This window comes from Gorilla gorilla, chromosome 3, assembly GCF_029281585.2.
Source record: "Gorilla gorilla gorilla isolate KB3781 chromosome 3, NHGRI_mGorGor1-v2.1_pri, whole genome shotgun sequence".
Taxonomy (NCBI): Eukaryota; Metazoa; Chordata; class Mammalia; order Primates; family Hominidae; genus Gorilla; species Gorilla gorilla.
The window spans coordinates 126,742,490-126,762,477 of NC_073227.2; the positions used below are offsets into that span (position 1 = coordinate 126,742,490).

General features: G+C 37.4%; 1 protein-coding gene across 1 annotated transcript; it reads right to left on the reverse strand.

Moving 5' to 3' along the window:
• Nucleotides 1–532: 532 nt before the first annotated feature.
• Nucleotides 533–17,901, reverse strand: GIMD1 (GIMAP family P-loop NTPase domain containing 1). Its single transcript, XM_004040242.2, has 3 exons — nucleotides 17,833–17,901; nucleotides 16,142–16,536; nucleotides 533–1,580 (listed from the first exon to the last, which is right to left on the reverse strand). Exons 1-3 carry the CDS (start codon nucleotides 17,897–17,899, stop codon nucleotides 1,320–1,322), a joined length of 723 nt encoding a protein of 240 aa, XP_004040290.2. The 5' UTR covers nucleotides 17,900–17,901; the 3' UTR covers nucleotides 533–1,319.
• Nucleotides 17,902–19,988: the final 2,087 nt, after the last annotated feature.

Below are 19,988 nucleotides of genomic sequence, written 5' to 3' on the forward strand. Positions count from 1 at the left end.
ACTACTCTGGGAGAATAACCACTGGCTTATAAGAACAAACTGTAAATTGGGAACTATCTTTGTGAAAAAATTTTATAAATTATGAAGTTCATATACAAATATTTATGAAAGTGATCTAATTTTGACTTGCTGGTGGACTTCACTCTTATGACTGATTGGAATTATTTTCCTTCAATTTTCACTGCTACCATTGGGACCATCCTGAAGCTCTCCACTAAACCATAGTGGCCAACCTTCAAAGGTAGAAGGTCTTTAGTGAAGGCTTTATTCATAGTCAAATATCACAATTGTTATACTCATTTTTGCTAAAGGGCTTGCTCTGAGTTTTTACCAAATGTTTCCAAACTGAAATAGAAACCACAGGCTACAAGGAAGTGGAAAAGAAAATTAACATATTTTAAGCAACTACCATGTGCCATGGCATTTAATCATTACAATAACTATGAGTAGATATTCCAAAGAAAGAAACAGACTCTGACAAGTTTAAACAATTTTTCTTTTCTGGCATCAAGTAAGCAGTGGAGCTAGTTCCTTTTTAATGGATAATAACTATTTTTAACTTTTATTTAAATATAGCATATACAAGTAGTTTATAAATCACAAGTGTTTGTTGTTGCATTTTCACAAAGTGAACAAATCCCGTGAAACCAGGCTCCAAATCAAGAGAATAAAAGAACATGACCAGAATCTCAGAAGCCACATCAAGCGTAACCTTTCACTCACAGTCCCCTCCCCAAGGTTAACCACTCTCCCAATTTCCAGCACTTCTACCATCAGAGTAGTTTAGATTACATTTGTTTTACTGTTTTTGAACTTTCTGCACATGGAATCATGGAGTATGTACTCTTTTATGTCTGGCTTATTTTTCAACATTATGTTTGGGCAATTCATTGGTATTGTTACATATAGTTGAGCTTGCTTATTCTAATTACTTATTCTAATATCCCACTGTGGGAACATACCACAATTTACTTAACCATTCTAATATTAATAGACATTTGAATAGTCTGTATGTTTAGCTTTTGAATAGTAGTTCCATGAACATTATTGTGCATACATGTCTTCTAGTACACAAATGTACACATTTATGTTGGATATACACTTAGGAGTGTAATTGCTATGTCATGGGATTTGCATTAGAAATCTTGAATCATTGATGTTCTTTTTAACTTCTAGTTTTCCAAAGTGGTTATACCAATGTACACTCTCACCAGCAGCATATCAGAATACTTATGGTCCACATTCATGTCAATAAAGGCATTCTTTGTAGCTAGGTTTCTGACTCCAATACCCAATGCTCCTTTCCTTTCACCTAAATTTTATTTAAAGGTAAGAACTTGGTAACAATTCTCTTTTATAAATTCCATGATTCTTTCTAAGATTTTCATTCTTTGTTCATTGAGTGATTTTCCTTTTTTGTACTGGAAAACGTATTTGTGCTGAATAGAATTTAGCAGCGTTATCAGGGTATCAGAGGCCTCATGTAAATATTCATCTTCAGTAAGCCCAGCCTCTTCTATTTTTTCTGCATGGGTAAAAAGAATGGCTGTGTAATTCATCCAAGCATGTCCAAGAAGTTCCTGAAAGAGAGAAGTTAGATAACTATTGAACTTGAACTATATTCCTCAAAAATGAGCAAAGGATTTATTACGGCCCAATATAGATAGCCAGCGGATCCATATTATTATGTTTCTGAAAGCTGATATACAATGTAGGAAATGAAGACAGGGTCAAGTATTGTAAGTAAATGGAGGGAAAAGGCTTGACTTTCTGAAAAAGGCAGGATTAAACAGAGAATTAAATTCTCTCTTTTATTTTACTATGATAATTGATATATACACAACCTCAAAACTGCATATTATCATTGCTGCATAGATTTTTCAACATTCAGTAATCATTTATACTTGTCTGACTACCTGAGTCCATTAAAGCCACTGAATTTAAGTCGGAGGACCTTAGTGAAGGGAATTGTTTTATCTTTTACTTTTTGTAGAAATGTGTTATCATTATCATTAAAAGCATCTACTAAAGATATAAAATTACATAATCTGTTAAGAATCTATTGATTAGTCAGGTGACATGCAATGGAAAAGCTCAGATAAAAATACATTTGGCGATTTGGACGAACCACAAAATATTATAACTGTGAGTCTCGTCTTCTTGACTTCACATGCTTAGAATGGAACCCAATTTATCTGATGACTTCCTCTAATGTGGTTGAAAAACATTGAAGACTGGCGTTCCTTTGTTTAGTAATATGTGGAAGTTGGTTATGTAATAAATTCTTGTTTGATTAGTAAATATAAGCTGATATAAAGCAGAAGTAACAGCATGTGGCAAATTGTTCATGTAATACAAAAGGCATCTAGAAATAACCCTTGAACTTTTTGGGATATTTCTAAAGTTACATGAAATCACAATGTGACAACAAAATAACATTACCTCCATTCTGAACACTCCTATTACCAAAATATTTCCAAAGCTACTACCAGTTTATAGCAAGAAAAATACAAAATGCCTAGGAATAAACATAATAAGAAACACCCAAGACCTCTAATAATCAGAAGAAAGAAAGAAAGGAGAAAAACTAACATTTAGTGCCAGATATTATGCTAAGCACTTTACATGTGTTACCTCTTTTGAAGCTTAATGCAATTCTTTGTGGGAGATACTATTATTATCTCCATTATGATATTGGCAAACTGACTTATAAAGACTTTGAGTTATATGTATTAGTACAAACTCTGGTTTTAAAAAATTATTGAAAATATTGAAAGACAGTCTGGGAAATCATTTTCAATGTACCTAAAAAATACAGGATTAGAATTTATAATATTGAAAAATTGAAAAGAAAGAAAAAAGAAGAAGGAAATAAGAAAGAAAACAGAAAAGGAAGAAAGGAGAAAGGAAGGAAGGAAGGCAAGCAGGAGTAAGGAAGGAAGGAATCTGGATAGGTAAATCTAACATGAAAATACTCGTGAGAACTACAGGACAAAACATTTAAAATTAGAAACATCACAATCATGGTCACCAATTACAACTGATACAGTCTGGCTTTTATCAGATTCATTTATTTATACATCAGTTTCTACAACTTCATAGTGAACTCTTTGAAGGCAAGATTCATGTCTTTCCATATCAATCAAAGCTTTTAGCACATTGTAAACTTTCAGTAAACATCTGTTAAATTAATTTGGAATTTAGATCCTCATTGTCATCTCAAATAGAAGGCTTAGGGTTCTATTTATTTCTTTTGAGGTTTTGGTTTTGAAGTATAATTAATCTTTGTAAAGCTTCTTTTTTTTATTATACTTTAAGTTTTAGGGTACATGTGCACATTGTGCAGTTTAGTTACATATGTATACATGTGCCATGCTGGTGTGCTGCACCCACTAACTCGTCATCTAGCATTAGGTATATCTCCCAATGCTATCCCTCCCCCCTCCCCCCACCCCACAACAGTCCCCAGAGTGATATTCCCCTTCCTGTGTCCATGTGATCTCATTGTTCAGTTCCCACCTATGAGTGAGAATATGCAGTGTTTGGTTTTTTGTTCTTGCGATAGTTTACTGAGAATGATGGTTTCCAATTTCATCCATGTCACTACAAAGGACATGAACTCATCCTTTTTTATGGCTGCATAGTATTCCATGGTGTATATGTGCCACATTTTCTTAATCCAGTCTATCATTGTTGGACATTTGGGTTGGTTCCAAGTCTTTGCTATTGTGAATAATGCAGCAATAAACATACGTGTGCATGTGTCTTTATAGCAGCATGATTTATAGTCCTTTGGGTATATACCCAGTAATGGGATGGCTGGGTCAAATGGTATTTCTAGTTCTAGATCCCTGAGGAATCGCCACACTGACTTCCACAATGGTTGAACTAGTTTACAGTCCCACCAACAGTGTAAAAGTGTTCCTATTTCTCCACATCCTCTCCAGCACCTGTTGTTTCCTGACTTTTTAATGATTGCCATTCTAACTGGTGTGAGATGATATCTCGTAGTGGTTTTGATTTGCATTTCTCTGATGGCCAGTGATGATGAGCATTTTTTCATGTGTTTTTTGGCTGCATAAATGTCTTCTTTTGAGAAGTGTCTGTTCATGTCCTTCGCCCACTTTTTGATGGGGTTGTTTGTTTTTTTCTTGTAAATTTATTTGAGTTCATTGTAGATTCTGGATATTAGCCCTTTGTCAGATGAGTAGGTTGCGAAAATTTTCTCCCATGTTGTAGGTTGCCTGTTCACTCTGATGGTAGTTTCTTTTGCTGTGCAGAAGCTCTTTAGTTTAATTAGATCCCATTTGTCAATTTTGTCTTTTGTTGCCATTGCTTTTGGTGTTTTGGACATGAAGTCCTTGCCCATGCCTATGTCCTGAATGGTAATGCCTAGGTTTTCTTCTAGGGTTTTTATGGTTTTAGGTCTAACGTTTAAATCTTTAATCCATCTTGAATTGATTTTTGTATAAGGTGTAAGGAAGGGATCCAGTTTCAGCTTTCTACATATGGCTAGCCAGTTTTCCCAGCACCATTTATTAAATAGGGAATCCTTCCCCCATTGCTTGTTTTTCTCAGGTTTGTCAAAGATCAGATAGTTGTAGGTATGCGGCGTTATTTTTGAGGGCTCTGTTCTGTTCCATTGATCTATATCTCTGTTTTGGTACCAGTACCATGCTGTTTTGGTTACTGTAGCCTTGTAGTATAGTTTGAAGTCAGGTAGTGTGATGCCTCCAGCTTTGTTCTTTTGGCTTAGGATTGACTTGGCGATGTGGGCTCTTTTTTGGTTCCATATGAACTTTAAAGTAGTTTTTTCCAGTTCTGTGAAGAAAGTCATTGGTAGCTTGATGGGGATGGCATTGAATCTGTAAATGACTTTGGGCAGTATGGCCATTTTCACGATATTGATTCTTCCTACCCATGAGCATGGAATGTTCTTCCATTTGTTTGTATCCTCTTTTATTTCCTTGAGCAGTGGTTTGTAGTTCTCCTTGAAAAGGTCCTTCACATCCCTTGTAAGTTGGATTCCTAGGTATTTTATTCTCTTTGAAGTAATTGTGAATGGGAGTTCACTCATGATTTGGCTCTCTGTTTGTCTGTTGTTGGTGTATAAGAATGCTTGTGATTTTTGTACGTTGATTTTGTATCCTGAGACTTTGCTGAAGTTGCTTATCAGCTTAAGGAGATTTTGGGCTGAGACAATGGGGTTTTCTAGATAAACAATCATGTCATCTGCAAACAGGGACAATTTGACTTCCTCTTTTCCTAATTGAATACCCTTTATTTCCTTCTCCTGCCTGATTGCCCTGGCCAGAACTTCCAACACTATGTTGAATAGGAGCGGTGAGAGAGGGCATCCCTGTCTTGTGCCAGTTTTCAAAGGGAATGCTTCCAGTTTTTGCCCATTCAGTATGATATTGGCTGTGGGTTTGTCATAGATAGCTCTTATTATTTTGAAATACGTCCCATCAATACCTAATTTATTGAGAGTTTTTAGCATGAAGGGTTGTTGAATTTTGTCAAAGGCTTTTTCTGCATCTATTGAGATAATCATGTGGTTTTTGTCTTTGGCTCTGTTTATATGCTGGATTACATTTATTGATTTGCGTATATTGAACCAGCCTTGCATCCCAGGGATGAAGCCCACTTGATCATGGTGGATAAGCTTTTTGATGTGCTGCTGGATTTGGTTTGCCAGTATTTTATTGAGGATTTTCGCATCAATGTTCATCAAGGATATTGGTCTAAAATTCTCTTTTTTGGTTGTGTCTCTGCCCGGCTTTGGTATCAGAATGATGCTGGCCTCATAAAATGAGTTAGGGAGGATTCCCTCTTTTTCTATTGATTGGAATAGTTTCAGAAGGAATGGTACCAGTTCCTCCTTGTACCTCTGGTAGAATTCGGCTGTGAATCCATCTGGTCCTGGACTCTTTTTGGTTGGTAAACTATTGATTATTGCCACAATTTCAGCTCCTGTTATTGGTCTATTCAGAGATTCAACTTCTTCCTGGTTTAGTCTTGGGAGAGTGTATGTGTCGAGGAATTTATCCATTTCTTCTAGATTTTCTAGTTTATTTGTGTAGAGGTGTTTGTAGTATTCTCTGATGGTAGTTTGTATTTCTGTGGGATCAGTGGTGATATCCCCTTTATCATTTTTTATTGTGTCTATTTGATTCTTCTCTCTTTTTTTCTTTATTAGTCTTGCTAGCGGTCTATCAATTTTGTTGATCCTTTCAAAAAACCAGCTCCTGGATTCATTGATTTTTTGAAGGGTTTTTTGTGTCTCTATTTCCTTCAGTTCTGCTCTGATTTTAGTTATTTCTTGCCTTCTGCTAGCTTTTGAATGTGTTTGCTCTTGCTTTTCTAGTTCTTTTAATTGTGATGTTAGGGTGTCAATTTTGGATCTTTCCTGCTTTCTCTTGTGGGCATTTAGTGCTATAAATTTCCCTCTACACACTGCTTTGAATGCATCCCAGAGATTCTGGTATGTTGTGTCTTTGTTCTCATTGGTTTCAAAGAACATCTTTATTTCTGCCTTCATTTCGTTATGTACCCAGTAGTCATTCAGGAGCAGGTTGTTCAGTTTCCATGTAGTTGAGCGGCTTTGAGTGAGATTTTTAATCCTGAGTTCTAGTTTGATTGCACTGTGGTCTGAGAGATAGTTTGTTATAATTTCTGTTCTTTTACATTTGCTGAGGAGAGCTTTACTTCCAACTATGTGGTCAATTTTGGAATAGGTGTGGTGTGGTGCTGAAAAAAATGTATATTCTGTTGATTTGGGGTGGAGAGTTCTGTAGATGTCTATTAGGTCCGCTTGGTGCAGAGCTGAGTTCAATTCCTGGGTATCCTTGTTGACTTTCTGTCTCGTTGATCTGTCTAATGTTGACAGTGGGGTGTTAAAGTCTCCCATTATTAATGTGTGGGAGTCTAAGTCTCTTTGTAGGTCACTCAGGACTTGCTTTATGAATCTGGGTGCTCCTGTATTGGGTGCATATGTATTTAGGATAGTTAGCTCCTCTTGTTGAATTGATCCCTTTACCATTATGTAATGGCCTTCTTTGTCTCTTTTGATCTTTGTTGGTTTAAAGTCTGTTTTATCAGAGACTAGGATTGCAACCCCTGCCTTTTTTTGTTTTCCATTTGCTTGGTAGATCTTCCTCCATCCTTTTATTTTGAGCCTATGTGTGTCTCTGCGCATGAGATGGGTTTCCTGAATACAGCACACTGATGGGTCTTGACTCTTTATCCATCTTGCCAGTCTGTGTCTTTTAATTGGAGAATTTAGTCCATTTACATTTAAAGTTAATATTGTTATGTGTGAATTTGATCCTGTCATTATGATGTTAGCTGGTGATTCTGCTCATTAGTTGATGCAGTTTCTTCCTAGTCTCGATGGTCTTTACATTTTGGCATGATTTTGCAGCGGCTGGTACCGGTTGTTCCTTTCCATGTTTAGCGCTTCCTTCAGGAGCTCTTTTAGGGCAGGCCTGGTGGTGACAAAATCTCTCAGCATTTGCTTGTCTGTAAAGTATTTTATTCCTCCTTCACTTATGAAGCTTAGTTTGGCTGGATATGAAATTCTGGGTTGAAAATTCTTTTCTTTAAGAATGTTGAATATTGGCCCCCACTCTCTTCTGGCTTGTAGGGTTTCTGCCGAGAAATCCGCTGTTAGTCTGATGGGCTTCCCTTTGTGGGTAACCCGGCCTTTCTCTCTGGCTGCCCTTAACATTTTTTCCTTCATTTCAACTTTGGTGAATCTGACAATTATGTGTCTTGGAGTTGCTCTTCTCGAGGAGTATCTTTGTGGCGTTCTCTGTATTTCCTGAATTTGAATGTTGGCCTGCCTTGCTAGATTGGGGAAGTTCTCCTGGATAATATCCTGCAGAGTGTTTTCCAACTTGGTTCCATTCTCTGCATCACTTTCAGGTACACCAATCAGACGTAGATTTGGTCTTTTCACATAGTCCCATATTTCTTGGAGGCTTTGCTCATTTCTTTTTATTCTTTTTTCTCTAGACTTCCCTTCTCGCTTCATTTCATTCATTTCATCTTCCATCGCTGATACCCTTTCTTCCAGTTGATCGCATCGGCTCCTGAGGCTTCTGCATTCTTCATGTAGTTCTCGAGCCTTGGTTTTCAGCTCCATCAGCTCCTTTAAGCACTTCTCTGTATTGGTTATTCTAGTTATACATTCTTCTAAATTTTTTTCAAAGTTTTCAACTTCTTTGCCTTTGGTTTGAATGTCCTCCCGTAGCTCAGAGTAATTTGATCGTCTGAAGCCTTCTTCTCTCAGCTCGTCAAAATCATTCTCCATCCAGCTTTGTTCCGTTGCTGGTGAGGAACTGCGTTCCTTTGGAGGCATTTTAGAGTTTCCAGTTTTTCTGTTCTGTTTTTTCCCCATCTTTATGGTTTTATCTACTTTTGGTCTTTGATGATGGTGATGTACAGATGGGTTTTCGGTGTGGATGTCCTTTCTGTTTGTTAGTTTTCCTTCTAACAGACAGGACCCTCAGCTGCAGGTCTGTTGGAATACCCTGCTGTGTGAGGTGTCAGTGTGCCCTTGCTGGGGGGTGCTTCCCAGTTAGGCTGCTCGGGGGTTAGGGGTCAGGGACCCACTTGAGGAGGCAGTCTGCCCGTTCTCAGATCTCCAGCTGCATGCTGGGAGAACCACTGCTCTCTTCAAAGCTGTCAGACAGGGACATTTAAGTCTGCAGAGGTTACTGCTGTCTTTTTGTTTGTCTGTGCCCTGCCCCCAGAGGTGGAGCCTACAGAGGCAGGCAAGCCTCCTTGAGCTGTGGTGGGCTCCACCCAGTTCGAGCTTCCTGGCTGCTTTGTTTACCTAAGCAAGCCTGGGCAATGGCGGGCGCCCCTCCCCCAGCCTCGCTGCAGCCTTGCAGTTTGATCTCAGACTGCTGTGCTAGCAATCAGTGAGATTCCATGGGCGTAGGACTCTCCGAGCCAGGTGTGGGATATAGTCTCGTGGTGCGCCGTTTTTTTAAGCCGGTCTGAAAAGCGCAATATTCGGGTGGGAGTGACCCGATTTTCCAGGTGCGTCCGTCACCCCTTTCTTTGACTCGGAAAGGGAACTCCCTGACCCCTTGCGCTTCCCAGGTGAGGCAATGCCTCGCCCTGCTTCGGCTCGCGCACGGTGCGCGCACCCACTGGCCTGCGCCCACTGTCTGGCACTCCCTAGTGAGATGAACCGGGTACCTCAGATGGAAATGCAGAAATCACCCGTCTTCTGAGTCGCTCACGCTGGGAGCTGTAGACCGGAGCTGTTCCTATTCGGCCATCTTGGCTCCTCCCCTTTTTTTTTTTTTTTTTTTTTTGCAGTTTATCATCATGAATTCGCCTGTAGTCTGGACTATTTTCTATTCAGAGGGACTCTTTCAAGGAATAGGCCCAAACTTTTTCTTCATATGTGTTCAAAATTTTTCTATGTACACCCACCATAGAATAACTGCATATTTCTATCCTTCTAAAAATACCCTGCTTAAAGTTTCACAATCAGTATATTAGGGAATAATTACTGTAATAGATTATAAACTTTAAAAAATAAATTTTTAAAAAATTAGTATCCATATAATGTCAACATCCCATTTTGCCTAATGGTAACATAGCAAAATTAGCAGACCTTTTTAGAGTTTGTTGTATATTCAGTATATTGTTAACAGGTCTCTGCTGGAAGAGGAGTCACACAGTTGCAAAGTAAATGAGCAGTGATGTTATGGGTTGAATTGCATCCTCCGCCAAACTCATGTGTTGAAATTCCGATCTCCAGTTCTTCTGGATGTGATCTTATTTGGAAATAGGGTCATTGCAAATATAATTCTTTAAGCTAAGGTCATTAGGGTGAGTCCCTGTCTAGTGTGATTGGTGTCCTTATAAAAAAAGGGAAATTTGGGCAAAGACGCAAGTCCCGGGAGAGTGCCATGAGTACGTGAAGATAGCCATCTACAAGCCAAAGAAAGAAGCCTGGAACAGATCTTCTCTCACAGCTATCAGAAGGAGCCAACCCTTACAACACCTTCATTTCAGACTTCTAGCCTCCAGAACTGAAAGACAGTAAATACCTGCTGTTTATGCCACCCAGATTGTGGTACTTTGTTACAGCAGCCCTAGCAAACTAATGCAAGTGGCTAAAAAAATTAATAAAGTACTAAGTATATTAGATCTGGGCTCTGGGAATACAGCAATCCCTGGATCATTTGCATCAGAATCACCTGGGAGGCTTTCTAAAAATGCATCAGAGCCATTAGGGCTGGAGCCTGGAATCTGAATTTTATAAAGCATTTTAGATGATTTATTCCTTCTGCAAATATTTATTGAGGGTCTACTTTGTTCTAGGCATGTTCTACATGGTAGGGACAGGTGTGGAAAAAGACAGACATATTCTGTTTACAGTTAGTGGAGATTTTTGTGTACTAAATTAACTTGGGAAGGGAGACAGACAGGAAAGAAATACTTTGAATTTGTTTCAATTGCAAGTGTGATAGAAATTATGTTAGCATTATAAAGGTGATCATTTTGCCCATTTTGGGGTGGAGGTGGGAAGTAAGGGTAAAAAGGAAAGATCAGACAAAATGTCTTGCATGTGATGATGCAGTGACCAGATTCTTAAAAAATATGCAGGAATTAACAAGGTAATTAATGTAATCAAGCATGATTGAGATTGTACAGCATTGAGATTTTATTTCTAAACAAGTACAGCTATTGATCTTTGATCACTCTTATCTCTGAAAGATTATCAAATTTAGAGCCAGACCTGATATTCACCAAGTACGATATGAATATGGTCATATTGATTGTCAAATATCAAAATGTTTTCATACAAATTATTAAATAGCTACTGCTCTTAACTCCTTGAGAGCCATCCTAAACTTACCCTTAGATATGTATTGGCTGATGTGTAGATCGTACTTGTTATTAAATATTTTTGAGCCCCAGTGAATTAATGGATAAGGTATTTGCCTCCTTAAATATTTTTGAAATACAGTATTGCTACAATGAAAGTGCATGCTAAATAAACTATTTGGCACAAACAGTCCTTTCTTGAGTTATATATCATAACACAGAATTATTTTCTTTCTAGGTTAGTACTTAATGAAGTAAATGGTTTAACTTTCATAGTATTTCTTTTGTTCCTGTTTTTCTGTATTGTAACATTAACATGTTCCCTTTTGGTCTCCACCAGACATTTCCCATACTTTAAACCACAATCTCATTCAGAGAACATGAGTTAAAGCATCTAAGGATAATAGATTTGTAAGTGCCATGCCGCTTAAAAGTCCATGTGTTCAGCCACTGGAAAGTTTTTACATATTTATGATTATTTATGAAAGGATGCTCATATCTTAAACTGTGAGAGAAATTGCACTTTTGAATTACTGCCAAAAACAGAAGAGAGTGGTTGATTTAGCTTAAAATCTTTAAGTCGATTTTGGCCAGAAAATAGTTGAATATTTGAAAGTAGTGTTGCTTGCTGAATAGTCATCATGTTAGTGGCCAAACATGTTCTCTATGGACCCAGAGAAAGAATCATTACAGTTGATTGATACCTCACATAAAAATCCAAAAGCAAGACAAGTTAATGTAAGTTATCTGGTGTTAATAATTTAAATATAGTACTAAGCTAGATGAAAATTTTACGATCAATCATGAATTGTTTGGTTTGAGTGCTAATGGGTATGAGTCCATTTAGTCCTTTTGGGACTACTGGTTAGGATATAAACTTTGTTATCCAGGAATTATGTTCATTTTCCCAGGACCTCACCAGCCCTGCCCCATTTGTTTGTGGTTGATGAAATCATAGCATCTGGACTTTTAGGGGGAAACAAACAAAAAAAAAGCCAACTATTACATCAACTGAGAAAAAAATTATCACGGAACAGGAGGACAATGAGGACCTTTTTTTTATACTTTATGCTATTCCCTTACTCTCACCCCAATTAAAACATTACATTTTCCTTTTCAGAGAGCCAAAGCTGAATGATAATTTCTCGTTAGGCCAGATCCAGAGAATATTCAACCTCAGAGATCATCTTATAAACTGCATTTTACAGATGAGGGTATTGAGGACTTATGGTGTTAAATGACTTGGCCAAAGTCATATGGCTGATTATTGACAAGCTTGGACCTGGAACCAAGGTCCCCCATCTTTCCCACTAAATTGGGGCTTTTCAATTTAACCATACTAAGCCAGCGAAGATTTTTCCAGATTTTTTTCTAAATTAATAAAAAAGTTACTTCTTATGTTTATAAATCAGGGCCACATAAATTTGATTTTACTCTTATTTTCTTCATAAGTCTACCAGGATAAACCTAAAAAACACTATTTCCTAATTTTAGGATAAGACAAATACTAACAATAAAATAATAATGGCCAGAGCTATTTGCTGTGCACTTGCCACGTGCCTGTGCCTAAGCTATATCATTTACTGTTGAAAGGGCATTAATGCCACAAGTAACCCAATGAAGCAGACACTACTGTCTTTCTCAATTTACCAATGAAGTTTACAGAAGTTACTTGCCCGAGATCACAAAGCAAATAAGTAGCTAAGACTTGAATACTTTAGAACCCATCTCTTAATCTCTATGCTATCTTGCCCATATCCAGTAGTTCATTTGAATGAGTACTCATTCACAATCTCAATAGTGATCATAACAATAAAAATAACAATACTAGTAATACTTTACCATTTTCTGTGACCTACTGTAAGTAGGCACAATGCTGAGCATGATGTATTTATTAAATATAATGCTCAGAACTCTTAACATACATAAAACTATCTCCACATTACAAGTAAGGAATTGAAACCAAGAAAGTTTTAGTAACATTTATAGTCATACACCTATGAAGTAATTAGGCTTGTTTTTTTAACTAAATTCTAACAACTAAGCCCATAATCTTCATTTAGTATTTTCAGGCTCTGAATTAGCTTTTCCGAGCTTTTTGTAAACACGTTCGTCTGCAACATCAACAGTTCGGTTGTTGATTATGAAATAAAAGTACATGCTTGAAACTTGCTTGTACACAGTAATAATACAGAATACCATAATAGTTGGGGGGGGGGAAATGGACCATAGGCAATACCTAGGCACAATTCCTAGTGCAGCTTGGCTGTATGCCAGCTCTTTCCTTGAGGTGACTATATTATATCTTCTCTGATTCATTATTTGTGGGTTTATAAACATTCAAATGAGATTCCAGATAATATTTGAATAAATTCTTCCTTCTATTTCTTGATTTTGGGGACATGACTCACTGATATCTCTTTCATTTTACTGTAAATTAATAAAGGCCTAACAAAAAGAAAAAGGGATCATTTGGGGAAAATGTTTCCATCGTCACAGCCAGTAGCATATAACTCCTCTGCAAAATATTAGAGTACAAATTGGGGAAGATATTTAAAGAGACAACAGGGAGGCATGGGAAAGAAGAAGCTACTTCTCTGACTCTGGCTTGGTAGACTCCTTCTACAGTACTAGTCAGTGCCCCTGAAAAGGGGTAAAAGAAAGAAGGCAGATACTCCATACTCCATTTTGCATCAGCCAGGAAGAAAAAGAAATCCACAGTGTGCCTGAAACCTGAGGACCTAACAGCTTCTTGCTCCTTCCTAACAGCTGCTGGTCCTGTTGAATATTCAGACACTCTGCAACAGCTTCCAATCTGTGAGCACATACAGATGGCTGCCACCAGCATCTGAGGCACCTTCAGGAAGATCACAAACAGCCAGCCTGTGCTTAAGTGACCATCAACCAAAGACCGTAGCAGAACCCTGGAATAGGTCTGCAGTGCTCCCAGGGATCATAGGCCACTCAAGATTATTAAACCTTGGCTGCTGATTTTCTTGGGAGACAGAAGTTATTTATTTCAGAAAGAAATATTTGGGATCTGAGCTTTGCCCTAGCTCATCTCCTTGCTGCCTTCAGTTCCTGAATTGCATACTGATTTGGAAGGCAGCTGTAAGAGAAGACTATATGCCAAATATTGTTTTAAAAGACCAAAGACATGTATGAATTGAATTCACATATATAAAAAAGCCTCACAGATGACATTATCGTCCTATATCCTAAAACTATTAAAACCTGTTTTCAAAATGTATGATATTTAAAATAACCTTTTGGGCTTAGCATAGGTTCATGGTAGGGAAATATTGAGACGTATGGAAAGAGTCAGGGTAGCTTTTGAAAAAGAGTTGTTTATGTGTTTACTGCATTTACTGAATTATATCCATCTATAGCCTCTTCTAAATGTTTACTTAATAATAGCTTTAAATGAATTTTTAAGAACTGTCTAAAGATTATACTGGTGTCATGGATGCAGGCTTCCCACCACTTGATTTCTACCAGAAACATTGCTTGAAATACAGGCTTTCATAATTTGGAGGAGGCTTGTGGGCTTTCTTGGATCCCATATTGTTTCTTAATTGCAATCATCTTCTATTCTTCCTTACTTTTGTATAGCAGGTCCTTCAGGTTTTTCAGGAGTTACATGATGAGCATTTTTTATGCTCCTGTCACCCTGATTTTTCTGCTAGTTTCTTGTGATTATACATACGGCTGGGTTTTTTTTTTTTTTCATTTTTAGAAACATGCACAGTTACTGAAAAACAATGCGTGTATCTGTCATGTAGAAGTATCTTTTCCAGTTAAAGGAAAAAAATCTTCATTAAAACAAAGTAACTATCTTTCTGGGCTGTAACAGGGCCTATGTCAGTATGAGCTGAGACTGAACCAAAAGAAGGGTAGCATTTTTACAAGTTCTTCTTGAACAGAAAAGATCTGTTCACCATTCAGTATAAAGTTTAACTGTGGAGCTTCTAATAGACCTGGTGTCTCTGAGCTCAGTGACTCATTGAGGCTCTTCAGTAATACTAGTGAAGTCCAGCAGCTAAATATAGATTGACTCAGACTGAAGAATCAACAGATTGAATAGAATAGAGCAACTCAATGAATAGTTTCCAGGAATTGTTAGTAATAGTCCACACAGGGCTGTGTGGACTATTGTTAGTAATAGTCCACACATCATATACACACACACACGTACACATACACACATACACACACAAACTCCCAACTCTCTCCGTCTCCTAGCTGTGGTCATGTCCAGGCCTGTTATCCAGCTCCTCTCCTTATTCACAGTTGGAGACTGTGAATAAGCCTCCAACTTAGTGACCTATAATGAATGAACAAGCAAACAAATTGGAATAGACCACCAGGGAAAGGTGGCATGTGTTATTTATGCTCAACCTGAGGTCCCTATGGTCTTCTTTTGGCTAGAATGGAGCAGTCACTTATGCTACAGCTGATAAGGCAAGCAAAGGATCTGAAGTTCTGAATTGTTTCCCTATGAATAATGCACAACTCTCCCTTGAATGCTCACTGTGACTTAAGTCTTATGAAACCCCTTTTTTTTCATTATACTACTTTGGCACTTAATGCATTGTCTTTTTCTGGTTTGTTTATCTAATTTTCCTCTTCTAGACTGTAAACTTTCTGAAGGAAGGGCTCGTGTCTCATTTACCAGTAATTAAGCACTGTTTAGATGCTCAATAGAGTGTTCAATGACCAAGTCAGTGAATGAGCACCCATTTCTTGGTGAACTATAAGAGATTGTCCCTTTGATGCTGAATGGATGCAAGTCAGTGTTTAAGTTCAGCGGTTCTAAGACCTGACTGTTTTTGAGAAATACATGGAAAATTATGAAAATACAGATATGCAGGCTCCACTCCTGAGATTCCGTTTCAGTACGTTTTGGATCAATCTTCTTTAACAAACAGCCCAGTTGATTCTGATGCAGACAGTCCAGGGACAACATGTTACAAACTTATCTGGGTTTTTTGTTCTAGGAGTTTGAGGCTTGGTTAACCTCTGAAGTTTAATATCTCAATTTTTTTTTTCTACAAACCAGTTGTAAAATGACTGATGGGGTTCCTCTGAAGGAAGTCATAAAAATGACTTGGGAAAATCAAATAATTTTTACTGACTATTCCTAGGTGACCAACACTTAGTTGTATAAATTATTATATACTATATTATTATATACTAATAGTATATTATTATTATTATTATTATACTATTAGGATAATGTCCTCCAAGAAGTAATAATGGCATTAGTGTAATTGCATCTTAGTATTACCTGGATCATCTGGACTGGGTCAGTTACTTCCTGCCCACAGAAAGGCACATCTGCTCTCTGAACCAGGAGTGCAAGGTGGAGACCCCCTTGCCCGAAGTGATGTGCCAGAGCCTCTTTGACTTCCTGTTTCACATACTTCTTGCTCAGCCTGCTGTGTGGATAACCTGGAGTGTCCAACACCTGGACCTGCAGGGCTACCTCTAGCCCACCTCGACGCATGAAGCTGTGGAGGTGACAACTGCGGCCCAGGCTACAACATGTGGTCACAGAACAGGGAGCAAAGCTGCTGTGAAAGTCTGTGCTTCCCAGCAGAATGTTTCCAGCAGAACTTTTTCCACTCTGAGTCATGCCAAAGAGGGCCAAGTTGATGATCATCTTGTTGGGGTCTGTCATGGCTGTAGGAAAACAAAGGCATAGCACGCATAATTAGGCTTCTACATTCCCCCAATGTAAGTTTTCTTACCTGGCCTGGTTGCACTCCAAGTACGATTTTAGATTTGTTTTCCCTTCATTCGTAGTGACTAAAGCATGGAGGAGGACTGCTCCACTAAAGTGGAGATCCCCCAGTGACAGAAGGGAATGTGGAATAATTGTAGTTTACAATGAGAAGGGAGAGAGAAGTCAAATACAGATAAGGAAGGATTTAGGAAACAGTAATTGCAGAAAACGAGGGAAAAAAATCCCAAATTACATGAAGATCATAAAAACCATGTTTAAGAGAAATATGTTAACTCATCAGTGTGGTAGGTGAGTTGGTTTAGGAAAAGGTGTTGAAGTTCCTGAGCTCAGGGGCAAAGCTAGCAGTAGTATCTAAAAGTTATTCACTATTGGAGAAGTAAGAATAGAACAGTAGAAGAAACAACCCTTCTTGCTTTCTAACAAGATCCCCCATCTTCCCACTTCCCGACCCACTGCCTGAATACACAAGTGGTATCGGCAACAAATCATCCTTCCTGATTTCCTGAATGCTTCTTTCCTATGAAATATGAATAATGTTAAAGAAGACTTCTGTTTCTGCTTACCAAATTTTTTTTTTTTTTACAACCAGGGAACATTGATGAAAATACAAACTACTTGTAATTTCTGTTATAAAATAATTAATAAATCATCTCTATGGTCCATTAGTGTAAGTGTTGGCTCTTTAATAAAGAAAGTAAAGCCTAACATATTGGGCAGCTCAGTTAGAAGGGGGGGAGAATCTTGGGAGAATCTATTCCATGTACAATACCTGCACAGTGGCCGATCCTTTGTACACAGCATGATCCCCCATAGCATTTTAAGGTCATTAATCATTTTCACTAGATTTATAAGCAGAGTTACTTGCCAATTGCTAAAACTGCCCACGCTACTGATTCAGAAATAAAGACATTTTAATATTGCATATTTATTATTTTTGCTTAGATCTTGTAACTTTATTACACAGTTTTAAGTACCGCAGGTCCTTCTTGTCCTTTAATGCCCCTCACTCCATTATACCCACACGCTAACGTGAACACCTTGAAGGAGCTTCATACCTCCATAAAAAGACACTCATTTTGCGGGTCCCTCCGGTTCACACCAGCTCTCCCAGCTCATTCAGTGGTGTCAACTGCAGTGAGACGCAGTCAATTTCTTTTTACTCCTAAATCAGGGTGTAATGTTTTTAGAAAATTAATTATGCAATCCCAATCCATTTGCTATATTTCGCTTACCTTTTCCAGTCTTGAAAATGCTTTCTCCACAAAGACGTCTCTCGCCCTGGCACAGTTGTTCTTTCATATGAACTTTCACCTTCTGATAACGTTATTGTACCACTCTGGGACTGACACCGTATGTATTTTATTTAGTTAATTTATTACCAGACAGCCTCTTTATAAATGATTAGTTGTCTTCCCCTAATCAGCACTGACTTTTTTATGACACATGACAGACTTGTAATTTTAATAGGTATGGAAATATTCTATTTTTAGTATTTTTTTATTTTGTGCATTTCTTATAGGTAACAACTTATTTATAGCATAAAGAAATGCAATATGGGTATTAAACAGAAATTAGACATTCTTTAGCAATGATTACAATTTTTTCATGATCTACAATTAGATCATGACTTCACATCAGTATTTAGTTCATAATACTTTTCAAATTTTTTAAGATAATTCTTTTTGCTATATTTATATAATAAAATGTATTATTTTTTCCTAATTTATGAAACCACTGGAATGATTATATCAGCACATGTAGCTTTCATATCAATTAATGATAGTATATTTAAGGAAAGGAGTAAAATTAACTATAACTTGAAGTCAAATACATTTTTTCTTAAAAACTTGAGTTTTATTTTCTTACTGAAAACTCAAATTTTATTTTTTCTACTTCTTAGTGTATTACCCATACTGATTCAAAATACTTTCTTGGTGCTTTTAGTAGTATGGTTATAGTCTGATTCATCTTCTCTTGTATTTCTCAAAAAGTCGATGAAATATGTATTTCTGGGTGAAAGAAACTTGGAGACATCTGGAGTGCCTTATGACTTCACGGGCAGAGAGTTAAAAAGTCTTCTTCCTGTGTAGCTGTGACAAGGAAAGCATGAACTGCCTTCCTTCATCTGATAAACACATTGGGTTTCTTGAATGAAGTGGAAAGAATCTCCCCCAGGTGGCAGTAGCAGCCTGTTTCCTAAGAAGTGATTTTTGAGCCAGGATTTATTTTAATTTTTCTTCCTTAAACTGTAAACGGACATTCTTCAACCATCTACATAAACGCATATTAATTGTGTTGGGGATTTTTTGAAGAAGAACAAAGCCAAACTTTCTTTCCTATGTTCCTTATAGAACACAGCAAGCATAAGCTCTTAGTTTTTCAACCACCCCCCTGCCCGACTTCAAAGTTACAGTTTAAGTCATTTGCTGAATGCAACAGCTGACTGTTAAAAAATAAAGTTCAGAATTCACGAACCATCTGAAAAATTACATTTTCACCGACTTGGCTAAATATAATGTAGTAGGGATAAAAAATGTATTATCTTTTAACAGCTGGCTGCCAAATTTCTCTTAGGAAGGATACTGTCTGAGAAAATTGTTTAATTTAGCTACTTGAGGTAGAAAACAGGATCCTGAGAACAATAGCTAAACTCACAGAAAGTATTGTAACAGCCAATCTGCTGGTGAAGGGAAAAAGCCAAGAAAAGAGTAGAGAAGATCAGGGTATAAAAGGAGAGAGGGAGTGAGAGACATATAATGAGGAAGTGAGAGAGAGATGCAGGGAGGGAAGGAAGGAACCGGCAAGGAGAGAATGAAGAACTATGACATTATAGTAGGGCAGAAAGCTAGATCTCTCAGTTTTGTAAATGTAAAGGGCTAAGGAACTATTTTAAAGTCAGCCACGTTTACAGTTTTCTTACATGAAGGTGGCTTTTTATTTTTGTTTTGTTTTTGGTTTTGCTTTGTATTTTATTTTATTTTGATGAAAATTAATGGAAAAGTCTAAGTTATACTCCTGTGTTAGCGCAGGACAGGCAGCACAAAAGTTGGAGATTGTGGGATGACATCTGAATTAAAGTAATTTAGAAGAGGCAGGAAGTTAAAGCTAGAAGGACACTAGTCCCCAGGAACTTACAGAAATCATTAGGAGGACATTTAGACTTTCCACAGTTGATGAAATGAGATATTTTGGTGTAAAGGTGACTCTAGCTGACAAGCAACTATTGTATTTCAAATTTTATATATGTACACACACATACATACAAACATATGGGCATACATATATATTCACATGCATATATTTATTTATGCATGTTTGTATATACAAGTGTATATATAATTTATAATTTACATGTCTGTATACTCAGGAAAATTGTGTCTCTACTCAA

Excerpts from the sequence above, each read along its gene's own strand:
- GIMD1 (XM_004040242.2), bottom strand. The coding sequence starts at position 17,899 with ATGAAAGAACAACTGTGCCAGGGCGAGAGACGTCTTTGTGGAGAAAGC. Across the intron at positions 16,537-17,832 it reads CATTTTCAAGACTGGAAAAG|CCATGACAGACCCCAACAAG; the intron begins GTAAGCGAAATA and ends GTTTTCCTACAG. Across the intron at positions 1,581-16,141 it reads ACCCAGTCCAGATGATCCAG|GAACTTCTTGGACATGCTTG; the intron begins GTAATACTAAGA and ends TCTCTCTTTCAG.